General features: G+C 39.9%; 1 protein-coding gene and 1 long non-coding RNA gene across 2 annotated transcripts in view; one reads left to right on the top strand and one right to left on the bottom strand.

Moving 5' to 3' along the window:
- The window catches only part of LOC132891903 (uncharacterized), a 40,404-nt gene extending 22,463 nt beyond the window's left edge, over positions 1 to 17,941 (bottom strand). The window contains exons 1-2 of the long non-coding RNA XR_009655382.1: positions 17,776 to 17,941; positions 17,375 to 17,432 (exon numbers count right to left, since the gene is read on the bottom strand). This is a non-coding gene — a long non-coding RNA (uncharacterized LOC132891903). The remainder of the gene's footprint in view (positions 1 to 17,374; positions 17,433 to 17,775) is intronic.
- A 118-nt stretch (positions 17,942 to 18,059) lies between these two features.
- sp9 (sp9 transcription factor) lies at positions 18,060 to 20,421 on the top strand. The gene is made up of 2 exons (XM_060930028.1): positions 18,060 to 18,227; positions 18,581 to 20,421. Exons 1-2 carry the CDS (start codon positions 18,207 to 18,209, stop codon positions 19,880 to 19,882), a joined length of 1,323 nt encoding a protein of 440 aa, XP_060786011.1. The 5' UTR covers positions 18,060 to 18,206; the 3' UTR covers positions 19,883 to 20,421.
- Positions 20,422 to 20,964: the final 543 nt, after the last annotated feature.

Raw genomic sequence — 20,964 nt, forward strand, 5'->3', positions numbered from 1 at the left:
ATCTCATTATCTCTAGCCGCTTTATCCTATTCTACAGGGTCGCAGGCAAGCTGGAGCCTATCCCAGCTGACTACGGGCGAAAAGAGAGAGAGATTAACTTTAAAAAATAGGATAAAACAGGCTTTGTTAAAACATGACTAATATTATGCTCTGACACTAGGAGCTCAATAAAAAGTGCACCCAGAGACAGATGAAAAAAGATTGGGAGCAGATCTCATTGCTCCCACTGGTATGATAAGTTTCCTGGGTACACACTGTGCATGAATGGTATTTCCTGCAGGCAGTGTTGGCCAAAGGCTACCACTACTGGTACACAAGAAATAATTATGGGTGGTATGAACTCAGGTGATAAGTGTGTGAAGGTTTTTCATTTGGGCCTGTCCATTGGTCTGATGCTGCATCATTTTCTAACAGAGAACTGGACTTACAATGCCGGTGGATGGAATCCTGGAGAATTTGGGGATAGCTGAGTGTTATCTGAAAAGTCTGTGAACAGCCATCAGCCTTGGGATGTTTTCACACTTGCACCTTTTTCTGGACGCTAGTCCATTTTGCGCCATTTGGTTGTGCTTGTTCAAGTGTGAAAGCTGTTTTTGAGCATGGGTGCAATCCTAGGAACTGAGCTTAAAAACTGCCATCTAGGGTTTGCTTCAAGTGAGCTCAGGTGTGGAACAGACCATGTCTGAAAGCGATCTGCCTTCAGGGCCAGGAAGCAAATGCCATGATTGGTTGAACATAACGTGGTGGAGAAAGGCATGTCTTCTCAATATTTGGAGTAAAGTTGATATTTAAACACAATGCAACTCTTAAAAGCTTGACTAATTAACTATATACAAATTAGATAAACATAGAATAATTAAAGGATGTACAGTGTTGCTTGAAAGTTTGTGAACCCTTTAGAATTTTCTATATTTCTGCATAAATATGACCTAAAACATCATCAGATTTTCACACAAGTCCTAAAAGTAGATAAAGAGAACCCAGTTAAACAAATGAGACAAAAATATTATACTTTGTCATTTATTTATTGAGGAAAATGATCCAATATTACATATCTGTGAGTGGCAAAAGTATGTGAACCTTTGCTTTTAGTATCGGGTGTGACCCCCTTGTGCAGCAATAACTGCAACTAAACATTTCCGGTAGCTGTTGATCAGTCCTGCACACCTGCTTGGAGGAATTTTAGCCCATTCCTCTGTACAGAACAGCTTCAACTCTGGGATGTTGGTGGGTTTCCTAACATGAACTGCTCACTTCAGGTCCTTCCACAACATTTCGATTGGATTGAGGTCAGGACTTTGACTTGGACATTCCAAAACATTAACTTTATTCTTGTTTAACCATTATTTGGTAGAACGACTTGTGTGCTTAGGGTTGTTGTCTTGCTGCATGACCCACCTTCTCTTGAGATTCAGTTCATGGACAGATGTCCTGACATTTTCCTTTAGAATTTGCTGGTATAATTCAGAATTCAGGGCGGCACGGTGGTGTAGTGGTTAGCGCTGTCGCCTTACAGCAAGAGGGTCTGGATTCGAGCCCCGTGGCCGGCGAGGGCCTTTCTGTGTGAAGTTTGCATGTTCTCCCCGTGTCCGTGTGGGTTTCCTCCGGGTGCTCCGGTTTCCCCCACAGTCCAAAGACATGCAGGTTAGGCTAATTGGTGGCTCTAAATTGACCGTAGGTGTGAATGTGAGTGTGAATGGTTGTCTGTGTCTATGTGTCAGCCCTGTGATAACCTGGCAACTTGTCTAGGGTGTACCCCACCTTTCGCCCATAGTCAGCTGGGATAGGCTCCAGCTTGCCTGCAACCCTGTAGAAGGATAAAGTGGCTAGAGATAATGAGATGAGATGAATTCAGAATTCATTGTTCCATCAGTGATGGCAAGCCATCCTTGCCCAGATGCAGCAAAACAGGCCCAAACAATAAAACCAGGCCAAAACCATGTTTCACAGATGGGATAAGGTTCTTATGCTGGAATGCAGTGTTTTCCTTTCTCCAAACATAACGCTTCTCATTTAAACCAAAAAGTTCTATTTTGGTCTCATCCGTCCACAAAACATTTTTCCAATAGCCTTCTGGCTTGTCCACGTGATCTTTAGCAAACTGCAAACAAGCAGCATTGTTCTTTTTGGAGAGCAGTGGCTTTCTCCTTGCAACCCTGCCATGCACACCGTTATTGTTCAGTGTTCTCCTGATGGTGGACTCATGAATTAGCCAATGTGAGAGAGGCCTTCAGTTGCTTAGAAGTTACTCTGGGGTCCTTTGTGACCTCGCCGACTATTACACGCCTTGCTCTTGGAGTGATCTTTGTTGGTCGACCACTCCTGGGGAGGGTAACAATAGTCTTGAATTTCCTCCATTTGTACACAATCTGTCTGACTGTGGATTGGTGGAGTCCAAACTCTTTAGAGATGGTTTTGTAACCTTTTCCAGCCTGATGAGCATCAACAACGCTTTTTCTGAGGTCCTCAGAAATCTCCTTTGTTCGTGCCATGATACACTTTCACAAATATGTGTTGTGAAGATCAGACTTTGATAGATCCTGTTCTTTAAATAAAACAGGGTGCCCACTCATACCTGATTGTCATCCCATTGATTGAAAACACCTGACTTGGGGGCGTCGTGGCTCGGGTGGTTGGGGCGCCGTGCCGTGGGTGCGGGCGACCCGGGTTCGGTTCCAGCCCGAGGTCGTTTCCCGATCCCTTCCCGTCTCTCTCCTGCTCATTTCCTGTCTCTACACTGTCCTATCCAATAAAGGTGCAAAAAGCCCAAAAAAAAAAATATCTTTGAAAACACCTGACTTAAATTTCACCTTCAAATGAACTGCTAATCCTAGAGGTTCACATACTTTTGCCACTCACAGATATGTAATATTGGATCATTTTCCTCAATAAATAAATGACCAAGTATAATATTTTTGTCTCATTTGTTTAACTGGGTTCTCTTTATCTACTTTTAGGACTTGTGTGAAAATCTGATGATGTTTTAGGTCATATTTATACAGAAATATAGAAAATTCTAAAGGGTTCACAAACTTTCAAGCAACACTGTACTGTTTGCAAAAAAAATCCCATTTGCAAAAATTACACAGACAGCTGAAGTGACACATCATCTGTGTGAAAGCAAACTTGCAATGATGACAACCTCCTGCTAACGATTCAGAATCAATTCTGGGTTTGGACAAAGTGTTCTTAGGACTTGATCTGCAGTTAATTGTGCTGGAAATTTATCAAGAATCATAGGTGACTGACTTGATGAAGTTTAGTATAATTAACTTTTAAATGTTCTCCAAGTTTCTCTATTTGTTACAAATGCCAATTAGATTGAAAAAGTGCATCTCAGCCTGTGATGAAACAAAAGGAACTTAATGGTAATTTAATGGAACTTCTGGTGACCAACATGGAAAGTTTTATTGCGGTGCTGAGATATTTATTTAAAAGAATACACAGTGTACCTGTCTGACATCATCTTTGAAAGGAAATGGTAAAAACATTGAAAGTGCCTTGACTCAATGGTCATCTAGTTATACTCCTTCATACGCGTATATACAGTTCACCTGGTCATGTCCAACTCTTAGAATCATAGAAATACATTTGTCTCATAATAAAATACCAGTCAAAAGTTTGGGGACACCTTGTAATTCAGTGGTTTTTCTTAATTTTTATTAATTAAAAGACACGTATTAAGTCATGTCTTAAAGTAATGATGGATGTCATTTCTCTTTACTTAGCTAAGCAGTTCTTGAAATAATATGGATTACTACAGTTGTGGAATAGGGCTATTTAGTGTATTTTTATTATTTACTATTTACTGTTTAATGGACTCTAACACATTAACAAGGCAAAATTTTCCACTAATTAACTTTTGACGAGGCACCTGTTAATTGAAAAGCATTCCAGGTGACAATCTCATGAAGCTGGTTAAGATAATGCCAATAGCGTGCAAAGCGTCATCAAGGTAAACGCTGGCTACTTTGAAGAATCTAAAATATGAAACATATTTTATTTAACACTTTTCGTTTCCTAAATAATTTGATTTATGTTCCATATGCTATTTCATAGTTTTGATGTCTTCAGTATTGTTCTAGAATGTAGAAAATAGTCTAAATACAGAAAAATCTATGAATGAGTAGGGGTGTACAAACTTTTGACTTGTACTGTACTTCGCTGACAAAAAACACTTCACAGATCTAGTGTAACAAGAACATAGTGAAACTCATCTCAGTAGCTGACCTGATTCAGTTGAAGCAGCTGTCTTCTAAATGCCTTGTCCTCTGCAGGAGACTCAAACAAGACTATGAACTGATCAGAAAGCCCTGATTTTCTAATTACTGTCTTCTAAAGCTCTAGGAAATAGCAAAGATACATATAACAAATACTAGCTTTGTTAGTATTGTGTATGTGGCAATACTTTGTGCAAAATAAATGGAGCAGTGCTCAGTAGATCAATTCTTAACATGACTTGTGTACATCATTGCACTTTTGGGAACAATGGATGGTTCCATTTGGCTCCGTTCCATTGACAGTGCTTGTGTTATAGTGTCTAAAAAAGTTGAGCTAAGCTCTAGCTGGCGTCGTCATTGGACAACGTCACTGTGACATCCACCTTCCTGATTCGCTGGCGTTGGTCATGTGACGCGACTGCTGAAAAACGGCGCGGACTTCCGCCTTGTATCACCTTTCATTAAAGAGTATAAAAGTATGAAAATACTGCAAATACTGATGCAAATACTGCCCATTGTGTAGTTATGATTGTCTTTAGGCTTGCCATCCTTCCACTTGCAAGTGGTAAGTGACGCGCATGCCCGATATGCACTGGGATCACACACACAGCGGCTCAGTCCCGAATCACTGCTCGTGCGCTTCACTCGCGCGCTCTGTGAGCTGCGCAGGGCCGGAGTGCGCACCCTCCAGAGGGCACTCGCTGTTCAGGGCGGAGTGATTTGGAGCGCAGGATGCCTGCGGAGCTGAGCGTATCCGTGTATTGGCGTTGCTGTGTGCATGCGAATCGTGTATTGGCGTTGCTGTGTGCACGCGAATCGTTTTAAAAACGTTAATCTGATGATCCGCTGATACGGTCTAATGTAAACCCCACCTAAGCCACATATACAGAGTGTGTGTGTGTGTGTGTGTGGCTATCCTGCTGCTTCCCTTAATTGTGCTTAGTGTCAAAAACTTCTGTGTCCTTTGCATGAAACAGAAGATCAATTACAGTTCCACCACCAAGCTGGACAGACAGTATGTGAGTCTTTTTTTTGTTGTTTGTTTTTAAGTACTGAAAAAGTAACAAGCACACAACAAGGAAAAAGTACTAGGCTTGAACCATTGACACACTATAAATTTCAAACAGGCTAATTAGTAAATTAAGTGACAACTGTTCAGAGTTTTTAAACTTCAACAATTTTGAGTCATGCCCATTTATCTCATATTTTACAACATGTCAGGACGTTGTATTTCCTCAGGACATACAGAGATAGCAGGCAAAGAAGACACAAAAGCAAAGCAAAAATGCTTTAACAACAGGACTGAGTAGGCCTCTGTAAAGACCGCTCTTATGAGGCTGCGGCGCCATGGCACGCCACAAGTAAAGACTGTAAAAGCATGTAGGGGAGGTAGGGGGAGCGTCAGAAGTCAAGTCTATCTGGCACTTAACATTTTACTGCTGTGTATTAGTTACTGTATGTTTGGAAAGTTCATTAGCAGGTGTGTCTTTACTGTTTGACCTAACAAAGGCGTTTATGTTTAAAAGAGTCAGACTGACTGGATCATTTCTCAGTGAAAACAGGGGTGCTGGCAAATGAGTGCAAGTACGCACACACACACATAGACTTCAAAACATGCGTGTACACATGCCCAAACACACATTCACAAAGTGCTGTTAGGTATACACATTTTTCTGTGCTGTAATGTGGACAGACTGTGAAATGGATATAATGGTATAATAAGGTTTCAAGACTAGATCATTAAAAGTATAAAGTCCTGATCTGCTTGAACAGTTTATGGAATAGCTGGTTTTAATTCATAATTAATTTGCCTATACTACATCCTGTAAATGGAATGAGAAATTATTCGTGATTAAATCTTTCACATTCAATATTTTATATTTTACTAAAAGGTTCAGCCAAAAGATAAAACATGAATCCTATTTTGTGGGGGGAAATGATAAATAACAAATTTACAACCGATGCAGAAAATGTTCCTATCGTCTGTTTATGATGGCTAGAAGATCATGTGATCAACATCATTCACTCAAATTACAGTGTTCAGTGGCAGTCGACTTCCTTTGCAAGTATTCACACGTAAAAAAGGAAGAGAACATCTATATCACTAGCATTCCTTGGCTCACTTTTAAGAGGTTCTACACAAATACACGGCTGCAATTGCCTTGGTATTGACAACCATAAAAGCTACTTTATGAGTCTGTCAAAAAAAGCAATTCAGCTGTGTCTTCAGAGCAGAAAAATAATCAGATAATACACAACTATGGTGGACTGGCTTTGCTTGTGCTGTAGTTACAGAAGTATTTGATACTGAAAATAAAATGAATCGATGTCATGCCACTTTGAAGCCTCATAACAGAAAGAGAAAATTAGTTCAATTTAACCGTGTGTATATCACCAGGCATAATGCTAATCAGTAACAAATCTTAACATTTATAACTACAGAATGTCTCATCTATTGCTGACAGATTAATCTTTATACAATATAATATCAAAATACAAATTAATCATCAAAGAGTACCAAGGTCAATTTCTGTAATGTGTAATTAAGATAATATTATAAGCGGCAAACAGTGGGAATTGGTTATACATTGATAGGGAACATAACCTTTCAGACTAGCTTCAAGATGTATGCAGGCGAAGAATAGATAGATCAAGACAGGCCTAGATTTCATTAGCTTTGAGAGACAATAATGGTTTTCATTCCTCTTTCATTCGAGCCCACTCTTTCTGTCATTTCTCCCAACCCCATGAGTCTGAGTGGAGTCTGATTGAAAGGAACCATCATATGCACATCACTGTTGCCCCACATCATTCAGAGAACAAACCGTTTTAGAACCTTAACTATAGCAGCAGCACTGATTGCTCAGGCACCGGCAATTTCCTAACCAACCACCACCTGAACAATGATGTGTTCAGCCCTCTTCTCCCCAGCCTTTCAAACGAGGAATCATTTCACAGTTTGGAACGAGATCTCCATAGCAACTCCTCTTTGAGGGGTTTAGAATCACCATCCAGTAATTCTATGATCATCAGCCACAGCCATTCCCAACCGTTCTTTTCAGAGCGGCCACAGAGGAGAAGAGTGAGGGGTGGGGGGAGGGGTGGCTGAGGGGGAGGAAGTGCTGAAATTCTACAGTCTATTTCAGGCAATTCATGTACACAGTCTCCATTAGAATTCAAAATATTTCGACCTTCAATCAAGCAGCGTTATGTGAAGCTGCTTCGATCTCCAGTCAAGACGAGCAAATGTTTTAGTCTAATCACCCAGGATGAGTGGAGGCAGACAGAGCATACTCCATCGGAGGCAAATCAAAATGCTCTTTTTAAACACTGACTGTCTCAACACAAAGCACAAACACACAGCGCTGGATTCAGACCCCCCTCCTCCATCTCTGTTTGTCTGCAAATGGATCCTAAAATACAGTAGATTTGCTCAGTGACTATAATCACATTTCACATTATAGTTGCAGAGAGGGTAAATGCATCATCTGTACTGTAACCTGAACAGACTTTTTATGTGGTTGTATGTCTAACTCATTGTCCAAAGACTCTGTCTGCTCGCTGGCTAAAAACACTCTTAAACTAATATCTATGTCTATGCATGTGCAGTATAACGCACATATAATAACAATCCTACAGCATACGGGTTCCCTCTTAACCTTCGGTAACAGTCAGAAGTTTGGACACACCTTGGAATTCAGTTGTTTTTCTTTATTTTTATGAAGTAAAACACACTTTATGTTTTAAAGGAGAACTGAAGTCATTCTTAAACTTGCTTTATTTCTTAATTAATGTGTTATTCAATTACGTTTTCGGTTTTATTAACCTTATATCGTGACTCGTTTTGGCATATTATATTACACTTATCGGCCTTTTCGGTTTTTAGCCATGTTGAATGTAGTTCGTTTGGTCCACGGCAGGCATTGCTTATCCGCGTGATCTTCACGAGACTTGTGCAAGACTTCAAACGTGAAGTGTCAGCGCCGCCATTTTGAAAACTGTTTACACAGCGGCCAGATCGCCATATCATTCCAATTTAGATTAATTTCAAGATTTGCCAGCTTCATCAGTGATGGAGATTATTCCATATGACTTCGAACCAACATGGAGTAGAGAAGAGTTGGAAAGACGACAAGATAAGGACTAGTCCGTCGTGCTGGTATTTACATCATTACTGTCGCACAATTAAAACGTGCCAGATCAGGTGGCTTGTGGGTTTTCAAAATAATAAATGTATGCATGTATTTTTGTGATAAATACATATTATACAGAGCGCATTTCCCACATAATCCTCACTAAGGTTTCGGACAGCACTACAAAATGGCGTCCCCACTATATAGTGCCGTGAGTAGGGAGCGATTTCGGACACAGGGAAAACTTCTGGCTTGATTACATCAGCATTCGAAAGAGGGCGCGTCTTTTGACAACATTGGCAAATGTTGGTCACTTTGATTTCCGCTGTACATTTTACTTCCGTCCTATGATGTCTCGCACAGGTCTCAACGAATCTCGTTTACGGCCATTGCTTTGACTTATGGACTGATATATTACATAGCGTATTGCAAACACTCATAACTTGCTATAGCAGTGACAAAATAGCTGTCAGAAATGCATTCCTACATTTTATAAAATGAGATAAATAGAATTTTGATAATAAAAAAATTGCCTTCAGTTCTCCTTTAAAGTAATGATGGATGCCGTTTCTCTACTTAGTTGAGCGGTTCTTGACATAATATGGATTACTACAGTTGTGGAATAGGGCTAGTTAATTTATTGTTATTATTTACTATTTACTGTTTGATCTCAAACACATTAAGAAGGCAAGAAATTGCACTAATTAACTTTTGACGAGGCATGTCTGTTAATAGAAAAGCATTCCAGGTGACTACCTCATGAAGCTGGTTAAGATAAAGCCAATAGTGTGTAAAGCGTCGTTGAGGTAAACTGTGGCTGCTTTGAAGAATCTAAAATATGAAACATAGTTTGTTTTTTAACACTTTGTTGTTTCCTACGTAATTCTAGATACGTTCCATGTGTTATTTCATAGTTTTGATATCTTCAGTATTGTTCTACAATGTAGAAAATAGTCAAAATACAGAAAACCTATGAATGAGCAGGTACAAACCAGTGAATGTGTCCAGACCTTTGACTGGTACCATATATTTTCATTTAGCAACTTCTCAATTTAGCGTTGTTTTAATATGGCACTCTGGCTGTTTCTTTTGTGCTACTTGACACATTATACAAGACACGATTCTCTCTACAGTCTCTGGCACATTGAAGTGCTGAACAGTGTTTCAGAATGAAGCCAAGTGACAATTCACTTAGGTAGTCAAGTTGATGAGCACTCGATGAGACTAAAGTGAAAACTGGGATTACAGCTTGACAACACTTTACATGACACAGCAACACAGTGCACTTGTTAACCTTCACTGTAAACCACAATAAATAGTCGATCCACAATAAACAGACAGCCACAGTATTGTTGCCAGCTACAAAAATAAATCTATGGAAATGGATTGTAATCATGCCAGGGATATAAAAATGCATGATAATATCTCTACAGCCACAACAGAGAAAAAAATGTAATTCAAGACACTTGGTTATGGCTCCAACCATTGACAGCAAAGCATCTCTATACAGCACATAGTTTTTTATTTCCAGTCCCTGAGTAAACATAGCAGGATTTGCCTGATTGTCCAACAGTATTTCTGGAGCTTTATCAGGGATATGCTGCTGTAAAATAACAACCTTGCTCTGTGAGGCTAAGTTATTTCGCAGCAACTATTCCACATGCTTCTTGCTCTGAACAGCCTCACACAGGTGCCGGTGTCACTAGCGATTAGTGAATAGGAGGGTTTGGAGGCGCCAAGTATAACAGCAGTGGTTCAATTGATCAACCACATCCAGGCCATGTTAAAATGTGCTGTGCTGTGCTGTGCATTTTGACTGCTGCAGATATTGAGCAAGAATAACAAGTTGGGATGAAAAGAAACCGTAAATGTATACCAGACTGAGGCAGTTGGGAAAAGAGGAGAGGGTTTAGACCACTCAGACCTACAGACAAAGCAAGGGAATGGGGCAACTGTGATCCTCATCACTGGAAACACTGGAAAAACAAACAAATTAAGTAAGTGAGGACAAATCTGCAGTCTTCCAGAAACAGAATAAAATAGAACACAACTGAACAGAATAAGGAAAACAAGGATAGGAAAAACATAGAAGAGAAGAGAAGAGAAGAGAAGAGAAGAGAAGAGAAGAGAAGAGAAGAGAAGAGAAGAGAAGAGAAGAGAAGAGAAGAGAAGAGAAGAGAAGAGAAGAGAAGAGAAGAGAAGAGAAGAGATTAACAAAACAGAGTGTAATAGAACAGAACATCAGAAAAAAACAGAATAAAACTGTTTATTCGTTCATATGACTTCAATGCGGTTATACAGGGACGTCGCAATTGCTAAGCCACACTCCCATGTCCTTGCCAAGGTTGATAAGGCCTTCGCGATCGTGTGGTGGTTTATAGAGTGGACACTCCTGCACTATATAGAATAGGCTGATCAAGCTTGATACCTCCTGGACTTGTCCTCAGTAACCGGCAGAAACGACTTACTGGCAACAGTCAGGTTTGGTTAAATTCAGCAATTCGACTCAATCAGAGCGATAAATGAATCGTTACTCTGTCCTACCCGTCCCACCTGTATTCCTGCACAAGAATAAAGCTGAACATAATTGAACAACATGGAACAGAATAGAACAAAATGAAATAGAATAGGATTTAATAGAGTAGAACAACACAATAGGATAGAATAGTAGAACTGAACAAAACACTGAATAGAATTCAATAATAGAAAAGAACAAAATGCAGAATAGAAAAGAGTGGAATAGAACAGAAAAGAATTGAATAAAACAGAACACAACAGAATAGAAAAGAAAAGAAGAGAATCAAATTGGATAGTATTGTAGAACAGAAAAGAATGGAACACAATACAACAGAATTGAATAGAATTGATGAATAGAATACAACAAAACTGAACACAATAGAACAAAGTAGAACATTATAGCACAAAATGTAGAATAGAATAGAATATGTTGAATAGAATTGAAGAGACTAGAATAGAGCTAAACAGAACAGAATAGAATAGACCTGAAGAGAATTGAAGAGAACTGAATATAACAAAAAGAATAAAATAGTATAGAAAACCATAGAATAGAACAAAACAGAAAGAACAGAAGAAAATAGAAGTGAATAGAAGAGAACAGAATAAAAGAGAACATAATAGAATACAATAAGTGATATGTAATGTAAGACAAATGTCTTCTGCTTGTGTTGGCAAACAAAACAGAATAGAATAGAACAAACAAGCACAGAAGAGCATAGAACAGAACAGAACAAAAATAAAATAGAATAGAATAAGTGATATGCAAAACAAATATTTTCTGTTTCTGTATTGTCACCTCACATCGTTTGCATTTATGTGCGCACATGCGCACACACACACGTCACTCTTGGGGCATCTATGCAAGAAACTTTCCCCTTCTGCAAGCTTTTAGAACATGAAGCATGCTGAGGCATCAGCTTTCAGCATCCCCTCTAATAGTTTTGGAAGCTTCCACTGGAAGTAAATCCACTGTTTACACAGATTTTTCAAAGTCATTAGATGGTCAAAAATATATAAAAATATCTGTAAGTCTCTCACAGGACTGTTGAGCAACCCAAGATTCTTTGACTTCAAACAGCTGAACGTCAAGCTGCAGATCTGGTTCGATTGCTGCCTGGCTTCAATCAGACTGCTGATCTGCTGTCTGTCTGCAAAAACATGGCTGTACAGCCACCTAAAATAACTTGGAGTACTTTACAAAGGCTTACTGTTTGCCAGGCAACATTAGTCCTTTCCTGTTCTATAATAAAAAAAAAATTATCATTAATTTATCAGCAATTCTCTCAGCCAGTAAAAAGATGCAGGTGACAAACACTCTCTCACAGGACTACAGATTGTACTGTTCGCTAAACATCGTAAATATATCCAGAGCTCAAATCAAAATCAATTAAGGGAAGGATTTTCTGGTTCATGTGATGCTAGTTTCACAAACCAATAAAAGCAAAACCCCATTGTGGCAGGAATTAATGCACTGCCAAAACACACAATTCACACGATTGGAATTGAGCTATAAGTCATGTCTCTGTTCTTTGTAACACGCTCCACACATTTTGGCAAACATCTGAAGCAAGAAAAAATGTGTGTGCTCCCACTACCATGTAATCAGACAAAATAAAAGAAGTTCCCTGGATGTGGAAATATGTACCATCTGACACCGGATAAAACATTTCTATAATTATAAAAGAAAGATTGAAATGGTTAATGGTTAAGTGGTGAAGCAACCACTTATTCTCAGTGGAATCCACTTTAGGAAAACAATGGCAGGTCAAGACAGAGAGCTGTAAATTCACGAGGAAAACGTATCAGTTTTATGTGCTGGTATTCATGAGAAGTGCTTATTATAGAAAGATGCTGGTTTATTTAGCTATCAACTCTACTTGCTGCATAATATAGATATAAACCAAGATTGCTTTTTTTTTGCCACACACAACAAACTAACAGGGAAAATTCAAGACCATTCCTCTTGTGATTCGCTTCTTGGCTTTGGATAATCGTTCAGCATGTCTGCCTCTACCAGTTCCACTGCATGTATATTACTCTGGGGAAAACAATCCCTTCTTGCCTGAGCTCGTTGTTACAAGCAGGGCCGTAATAATGGTCTTCACTTGCAGCCAGGGAAAAACATGAAACAAATGCCCTTCCATACTACCCTACAACATATGGAAATGTCACAGAGGTAGGGAGCCTCATCAAAGTCTGAGAAGACTTCAGGAGCCACAGATGCCGTCTGCCAGGCAACTATTGGAAAATGGCTTCGGACCTGCCGTGACACCCTCATTACTGTGTCCAGCATTAATCCTGGATAGAGAGGCCCAGAGAACAATAAGAATAACTGCTCGGTATTGTAACCCTGCCCGCTCTGCCTCACTCTCTGAGCATCACACAGCCACTAATCAGAGCTCTTCTCATGTAATGGGAAAGTCAATAGCCGCATACAATCAGTAAACAAATTCTGCTATTTTTAAAAAGAGCCCTGGTCTCCATTTTAGAGCTGGCAATTTAAATTATTCTACCGTGTAACACCTTAATTGTGTAAGACAAAGAAGATGTCGAGAGTACAAAGGAGCTGGGAGTGGAGCAGGAGCTTCATGTAATTTCTGTGCTGCCATGCACAGATGACATGTGATAAGCATTCTGCTTTGCCAAGAGCTGTTTTGCTGATGCCAAATGACAGTTTGCAGTTAGTGGCCATAATAAGACACAGGCAAACTGTTTGTCTTTAACTTACTGCAAATGTCACTCCCTTAATGAAGATAAAAGAAATGCAGTTAGGAGCATATCAAGCACATGCCATATATAATTGTGTCCTTAGATCACTTTATCGGCAGCTAAACAATCACTTTCATTTTCAACATTCAATCCGAAATGGTTGCCTTTCAAAGATATTGATCTTTTTGAGTCACACTGTTGATCTGTTTCATTTGAGAATAGAACGTACCATTGTGTGCTAGCAGACATTAAAAAAAATAATTAATCTGAGGTATATTAAATATTGAAGATTTCTGTAAATGTACAAAAGGAGTGCTTATATTAATATATTACTTTGTATGTTAGTAGCCTAGTCTTGGGCAGTAGACATGTATAGGCAATAGAATGAAGTCAAGCAGCAGAAATTCAAATTTGTAATCAAATAAAGTCAAACTTTCAGTGATGGGACTCAAAGCTGTGATTCTCGACAGACTTATGGGAAGGAAAGTATTGTTGAGTGACACCAACCCAGTGTGATGCAACAACACTGAAACCAGTGCTATGTGCTCCATGAAGTCAGGCAAAGCGTGAGTATGGAACAGGTTGCGTCTCATCCCAACCAGACCTGACAGATATACTCATCACCATGATTCAACCCTGAACACTAAACTACGGTATAATGTGTCTAATTGCCTTTACATGACTCACACACCCTTTAACATGAACCCACACACATATCACACAAACCTTATACACAGCATGTCAGTTTAAAAATAAACTAACTCCTTAAATACTCATGGTAATTCAGTACACAATATAACCCAAAATAATTGTATGAACCCAGTGCATGATGGGTATTAAAGATAACACAAAGAAAAAAAACCACATTAGTAACATTCTGTGTCAGAACAGAATATTTCGGTTGTTTCTCTGATAACCCATAAAGATCCTGTCTGGAGCTCTACTTAATAGTGTTTCTCTATCATCATAGGTTCTAAGTTGAACCCTTCTTGGAAGCTGGGAACTCTTAATCATCGCTTGAAGAACTCTTGAAGAACCTTTTTTTCTCCCCCAAGAGTGTATAGCACCTCTGGTCCAGTGACCATCATTTAAACCGTATAAATACTCTGCCACTATCATGTGCAGTCTGTGTTGTGTACATTATTTTAGTACTATGTAGTTGGTATGGAACTTCAAGCAGAGATCTCACTTGACAGAGGTATTAATGCGTATCATACAACTAAGACGTACACATTCACCCTGCTTAAGACTCATTCATTCTGTACAAACATGCTTTATACCAAAGTGGTAAATAGTTTTCTGTAAGAGGCCTATAACACACCTACAGGTATGCAGTGCCATTCAGGAGCCCGAACATCCACTGTGTAGTGCCTAAAGCTTTCTTTATCGGGCCCTTAACAGTTTGTGCTGAAATTGATGCTTACAACACAGTTTAGATGAAAGCATTCATAATTTAACACTGACGTTTGATGACATTTAAAAAGCCATTGAGCAGCACATTAATTTAGACTAATTTATGACAAATGCGCCTTGCCTTTAAAAAAAATAAATAAATAACAGAATGTGCCAGATTTCCCCTGTTGTGTGAATGTAATTATTCGCAAAAGGTGTGATGCAACATTTTCGGTTGTTTGTAAACACTAAAGATTTCCCACATTTCCACACTCCTGATGTGGTGCACACAGATGACGAAATGCATCATCAGAACAATCAAGCGTTTCATTAGAGCTGCGCGTCGCGGTGAGGCCACTGGGAGCCCAAACTGAATCAACATGAACATTTCATAGATTTGACTACTTGTTTTTACAATTAATAATAATAATAATAATAATAATAATAATAATAATAATAATATGTGCAGTAGAGTTTGATCATCAATAGGTGATATAAAAGTGATCGTTCAGGTTTAGGTTGTATTTATCTCGTGGGTTTGGAGAAGGAACAAGCAGGTGGGTCTGAACTGATGCACTGAAGGACCTGTGGATAACAAGGATTTAAGTTTGCACAGATTAGTTAACTATCCACAAATGCGCTTTTCCGCTTAAGGCTGGGGACACATTACTGCCAGCAGCAAGAGACAAAAAAAAAAAAAAATCCTAGTATGAACCCCCCCCACACACACACACACACACACACCCACCAGCCCGCATCTTCACACACGCAGCGAGCGGAGCTAAAATGATCCAGAACCAGCGCACCTTCTGTAAGAGTCAACCTTAACGAATAGATCCGAATTAATCATTTAGTTTTAGCTGCTTAAAGCAGTGATGGATGTGTACCGTCACTCAGCCTCACCACAATAGATGCACAACGTTTTGTTCTTGCCAAATAAATCACCCGCATTGTTTAAGGTACATTGATCAGTCTAATGACTTGTAATAGGCTTCTAATTGGCACAGAAATCTGCTCGCCAGGTAGACCAGCTGACAGCTCTGCTGTTTCAAAGCATGGACCAAACTGTCTTTAGGAAAATATCACAAGGTAATAACATCCATGGCATAATTTCAATTATACACTAATTAAAAGAAATGCATCAAGTTCAATAAATTCAGCATGCTAGGAATATTCACAGCATACATTAATAAAGTACTTCAATGTTTATTATCATATATATTAAAAACTTTTTTAATCAACGATGGCTTTGACATTTTATAAATATCCTGAAAATAGCCTCTCCTTAAATCATATAAGAAGCCTATAATTTATCTACAGTATGTTCTGATGGTCCTGTTCGGTTTAATTTACAATTACGCGTATGGATGCAGACAGGCTGGATTACATGAAATCAGATCAGCATCGCTAATACTCAAATTGCTACATGAAATTTAGGAGTACATTCGTTTAAGAAATTTATATTAATATGATTGCATTGATTACAGACAAACAAAACAATCAACTGTATAACATGGAGCACAAGAGAGAAAGTTGCGCATGCATACGAGAGGGAGACTTTTTTCCTAACTGCAGCCAAAGGCGCTTATTTTTTTTAAACAGATATTTAATGGCGTTAATTGTTTGCCTGTCAATTTACTATAATTGCAGAAATGAAGTAATTTTCGAGGCTCCGTCATGCGAATTTGAATAAACTTTTTAGATTCCCCTCTCCATAGGAGGGATTTAAAGCGAAGCGCTTTGGAGCAAATTGCGGCCGGGCTGCCTGGCACCGCTCAGCCTGTATAATGGAGCATTATTTGGCAATTTTGAATACTGTAATGCACAGCTTTCGGCGAGGCCATTTTCAAGAAAATTGCTTTAACTTTTAAAGGGATGATGATGATTCACTCTAAAGCAGGCCATTGTTAAATTATGCCATTACTCTTAAATGTTTTAACAAGTAAAAAAAAAACATTGGTATGATGCATTGATTTTGATTTTCATATAAAAGACAAAAAAAAAAAGAATCACCATTAAAAGATTTAAAAAAAACAACATCAGAAAGACAGGTGAACCTATACCTGCATTAATTAATTTATTTTTTCAAAAACAACAACAAAATCCTGAGACATGTGCGCAGTAAGTCTTCTTAATTCTACTTCGTCTCGATTACAGATCATCCTAAATCTTTATTCATATTTATTGTAGAATTGAAATGTTCTTACTGTGTAGAATTGTGTAAAGTGTCAGTGATTTAAAGTCGCATCCTGTACGACGCGCGCGCGCTGCTTTTCCAAAGGCATCTGTAGGAGCACGCGCGCGTGCAACATCCCCCCCCCCCCCCCCCCCCACACACACACAGACAGACACACACACACACACACACACACACACACACACACGACCCATGATCTTTCACACCTGTTGTGAGATTAGTAATTCCCCTCTGATTTCCTGCTCCAGGTTTGTCTTGAGGTGACTGCAAATTACAAAAAGTACGATCAGTGTCCACTTATTCGAACCCGTGGTAAATATTGATCAAGAAGAAGAAAAAAAAGTCTATAAACTCAAACTACCTACTACAGTTAACATGATGCATGGAAAACTTTTGAACGATTTTACGTTTTTAGGATATTCAGTTAAAAATGTAACAGAATAGTGTGTGCAGATTATATTAAAAAAAATATTTCATATACAAAATTTGCTGTCACCTATAAATCTTATCCTGCTGTATAGACTGTCGGGTGTCGCAGGCGAAAGGCAGAAAATGGCATTAAACATATCAAGACATCATGCAGACAAAAAACAAACCAGTGGCTTACCATAGAGAGCGCGGACTTATTATACACCAATATGAGCTCTACTCTATTATAAGTGGAGTGACTGCGCCTTGATGGCCATATAGCCTACATATTAAAAAAAAAAAAAAAACTTAAAAATACCAGATCGCTTGACGCCTGACAGTGGGATCGGTACCTCGGTTATTGATTGACGTGCTACTTTAGTATTTCTGTCATGGACACGTCTCTTATTGGCTGAACTCGACTCGTCGTTTAAGTATCCGCTGCGCAGATTGGTCGAGTGTCCCAGGCAGCTGTACTTCAAAGAAGGCGCTCTCTACAACTAGGTAGAGTGTGAAGCCTCAGCCAAGGGACCCGAGTGGAGACCCCAGCAAACCGCGTCCTGTCCGACTCAAAGTGGAACATAATAACTCTGAAGTCGTGAAAAGTTCAGCACAGAGAAGGGACTGGTTATGGCTACTTCTATACTTGGGGTAAGTCGACATTTTTTTACTGGAAGCTTTCTTCTTCTTCAGATTTCTGTTTTCATTAGGCGACACTGCAACTTCATAATGTTTTTGTTGCGTTTTGGACATTAGAAAATAGCAGACCATACTTGTGATCGAACAGGCTTTAATTCGGAAGTTAAACTGGAAAAAAAATTTTTTTTAAGTCTGCTCAATTTGTAGCTATTTATTTGATTAATAAGAAAACAAGAAAAGTTTTTGTCACTTCAGATTGCTTTAAAAACTTCCCAGAACTTTTTAAAGTTTTCTTCTCCTGAAATACTGTATTGTTTTGTATTGTTGCATTGTTATGGACAAACTTCGTTGTTTTATGTTCACAGGAAGAGCCGCGGTTCGGAACTACCCCTCTGGCTATGTTGGCTGCGACCTGTAATAAAATTGGTAACACAAGTCCTCTGACCACTTTACCCGACTCCAGTGCGTTTTCCAAAGGCGGATTTCATCCGTGGAAAAGATCCTCATCCAGCTGCAATTTGGGCTCCAGTTTGCCGGGATTCAGCGTGGCGACGAGCCGCAGCACCTCTGGACTAACAACCACGACGGGCACGAGCAACAGCGCGTTTTGCTTGGCGTCCACCTCGCCAACTTCCTCCGCTTTCTCCACCGAGTACAGCAGCTTGTTTTCCAACTCGGCGAGCGTTACCTCGCAAGAATCCGGACAATCGGCGTTCATTTCCAAAGTGCACACGTCGGCCGAGACTTTATACCCACGAGTGGGCATGGCGCACCCGTACGAGTCGTGGTACAAATCCGGCTTTCACTCCACGATCTCAGGCGAGGTGGCAAACGGCGCGTCCTCGTGGTGGGACGTGCACACAAACCCGGGCTCGTGGCTCGAGGTGCAAAATCCAGCTGGCACGCTGCAGAGCTCACTGCATTCAGGCACGCCGCAGACCATCCACTCCCAGCTCGGCGGTTACAACCCCGACTTCTCGAGCCTCACACACTCGGCTTTCAGTTCGACTGGCATCAGCCCAACGGCGTCCCACCTCCTGTCCACCAGCCAGCACCTGTTGACGCAGGACGGTTTCAAAACCGTCATTCCCACGTACACGGACACTTCAGCGGCCAATGCCATGATATCAGGTGCCAGTTCAGGAATCGGGAGCTCGTCTAGATCCTCCAGGAGATACTCGGGCAGGGCGACATGCGACTGCCCGAACTGCCAGGAGGCGGAAAGGCTCGGGCCTGCCGGTGCCAGTCTGCGCAGAAAAGGACTCCATAGCTGCCACATCCCAGGCTGTGGCAAAGTGTACGGCAAAACATCCCACCTCAAAGCGCACCTCAGATGGCACACTGGAGAAAGGCCCTTCGTGTGCAACTGGCTGTTTTGCGGAAAACGCTTCACCAGATCTGACGAGCTCCAGAGGCACCTTCGCACCCACACAGGGGAGAAAAGATTTGCGTGCCCGGTGTGCAACAAGCGCTTTATGAGGAGCGACCACCTGAGCAAGCACATCAAAACGCACACGGCCGGAGGTGGGGGGAAAAAAGGCAGCGACAGTGACACCGACACAAGTAACCTCGAGACCCCCAGGTCCGAGTCCCCGGAACTGATTTTGGAGGGTGTAAACCCGAGGGTCACAGTCAAAGAGCAATCTCCTGCTCATCACGAGTCCTGAGCGGCCTGAACCCACCAACATGCGAATGACATTAAAATGCTATCGATACAAAAACTTCTCTCCAAAAGAAGAAAAGAAAAGAAAGAAAGCCTGCTAGGTTATAATTAAAGGATAAAGACGCGGGTCAGGAGTTGGATGGACCGTTTTGGTGACACTTTAGGCTTTTCTGAGATAGGAAATGCAATTAAAAAAAAATTAAGGCCCATTAATTGGAGATATGATTATTATAAGACTAAAATGACAATTCACACGTTTCAAGCCGATAGCCAAAATGTATTCATTCTTAAAAGGTGAGATCTCATTTTGATCAGTGCGCAGGAGAAAGTGAATCCAACCGAGCACGGCTGGAAACGAGCTGAGCAAACTGTGTAGATATATGGACAAAATAACATGATATTTTTTCCCTGTAAATGTTCCTTATTACTGTTTCGTGGTGGATCCTGAAATTCAGGGAGTTTTCTTTACTTTCGACGCACTTTGTGGATGTCAGTATGTATGTAACACAGCTATTTAAAAATTCAGTTACTCCTTTCTTTACCTTGCTAAAAAAAATAAATATATATATATAAATATATAAATAAATAAATGTTTAATTGTAAAGTCTCGCGTATAAGGCTTTCATTTTGTAATTAAAGGTATTTAAAATCAAAAGCTACTTTGTTGTTGTTTTCATGCACGTGGTTAAAATTATTATTATTATTATTATTATTATTAGTGGTGAGAGAATAATTAACCTATTCCTAAAAATGTCTTCACGAGTTATTCAGATCCTCTGAACGTTCGAGATGTTTGGTGTTTCCAACCGAGAACATGTGTATTTCTGTAAATACTCTATCAGTAATGCAGTTCATGCGCCAAACCAAATCGACACAGTTTCCCAGTGGAATAAATCAATAGTTAATTCCCTGGAACAGGCATTTTACGCCCAAATGAAAATCTTGTTAAATAGTATTAATTATGACTTGGAGCACATCGCATCCCCATGTGTCTTGTATCCGCGATTAGGGATTCGTGTCTTATCAAATATCTAATTAATCTCAGAGACATCATTTGTTCACCCGCTCTTTATCAGCGCTTTTCCG

Source organism: Neoarius graeffei, chromosome 9 (genome assembly GCF_027579695.1).
Source record: "Neoarius graeffei isolate fNeoGra1 chromosome 9, fNeoGra1.pri, whole genome shotgun sequence".
Taxonomy (NCBI): domain Eukaryota; kingdom Metazoa; phylum Chordata; class Actinopteri; order Siluriformes; family Ariidae; genus Neoarius; species Neoarius graeffei.

Excerpts from the sequence above, each read along its gene's own strand:
- sp9 (XM_060930028.1), top strand. The coding sequence starts at position 18,207 with ATGGCTACTTCTATACTTGGG. Across the intron at positions 18,228-18,580 it reads TGGCTACTTCTATACTTGGG|GAAGAGCCGCGGTTCGGAAC; the intron begins GTAAGTCGACAT and ends TTATGTTCACAG.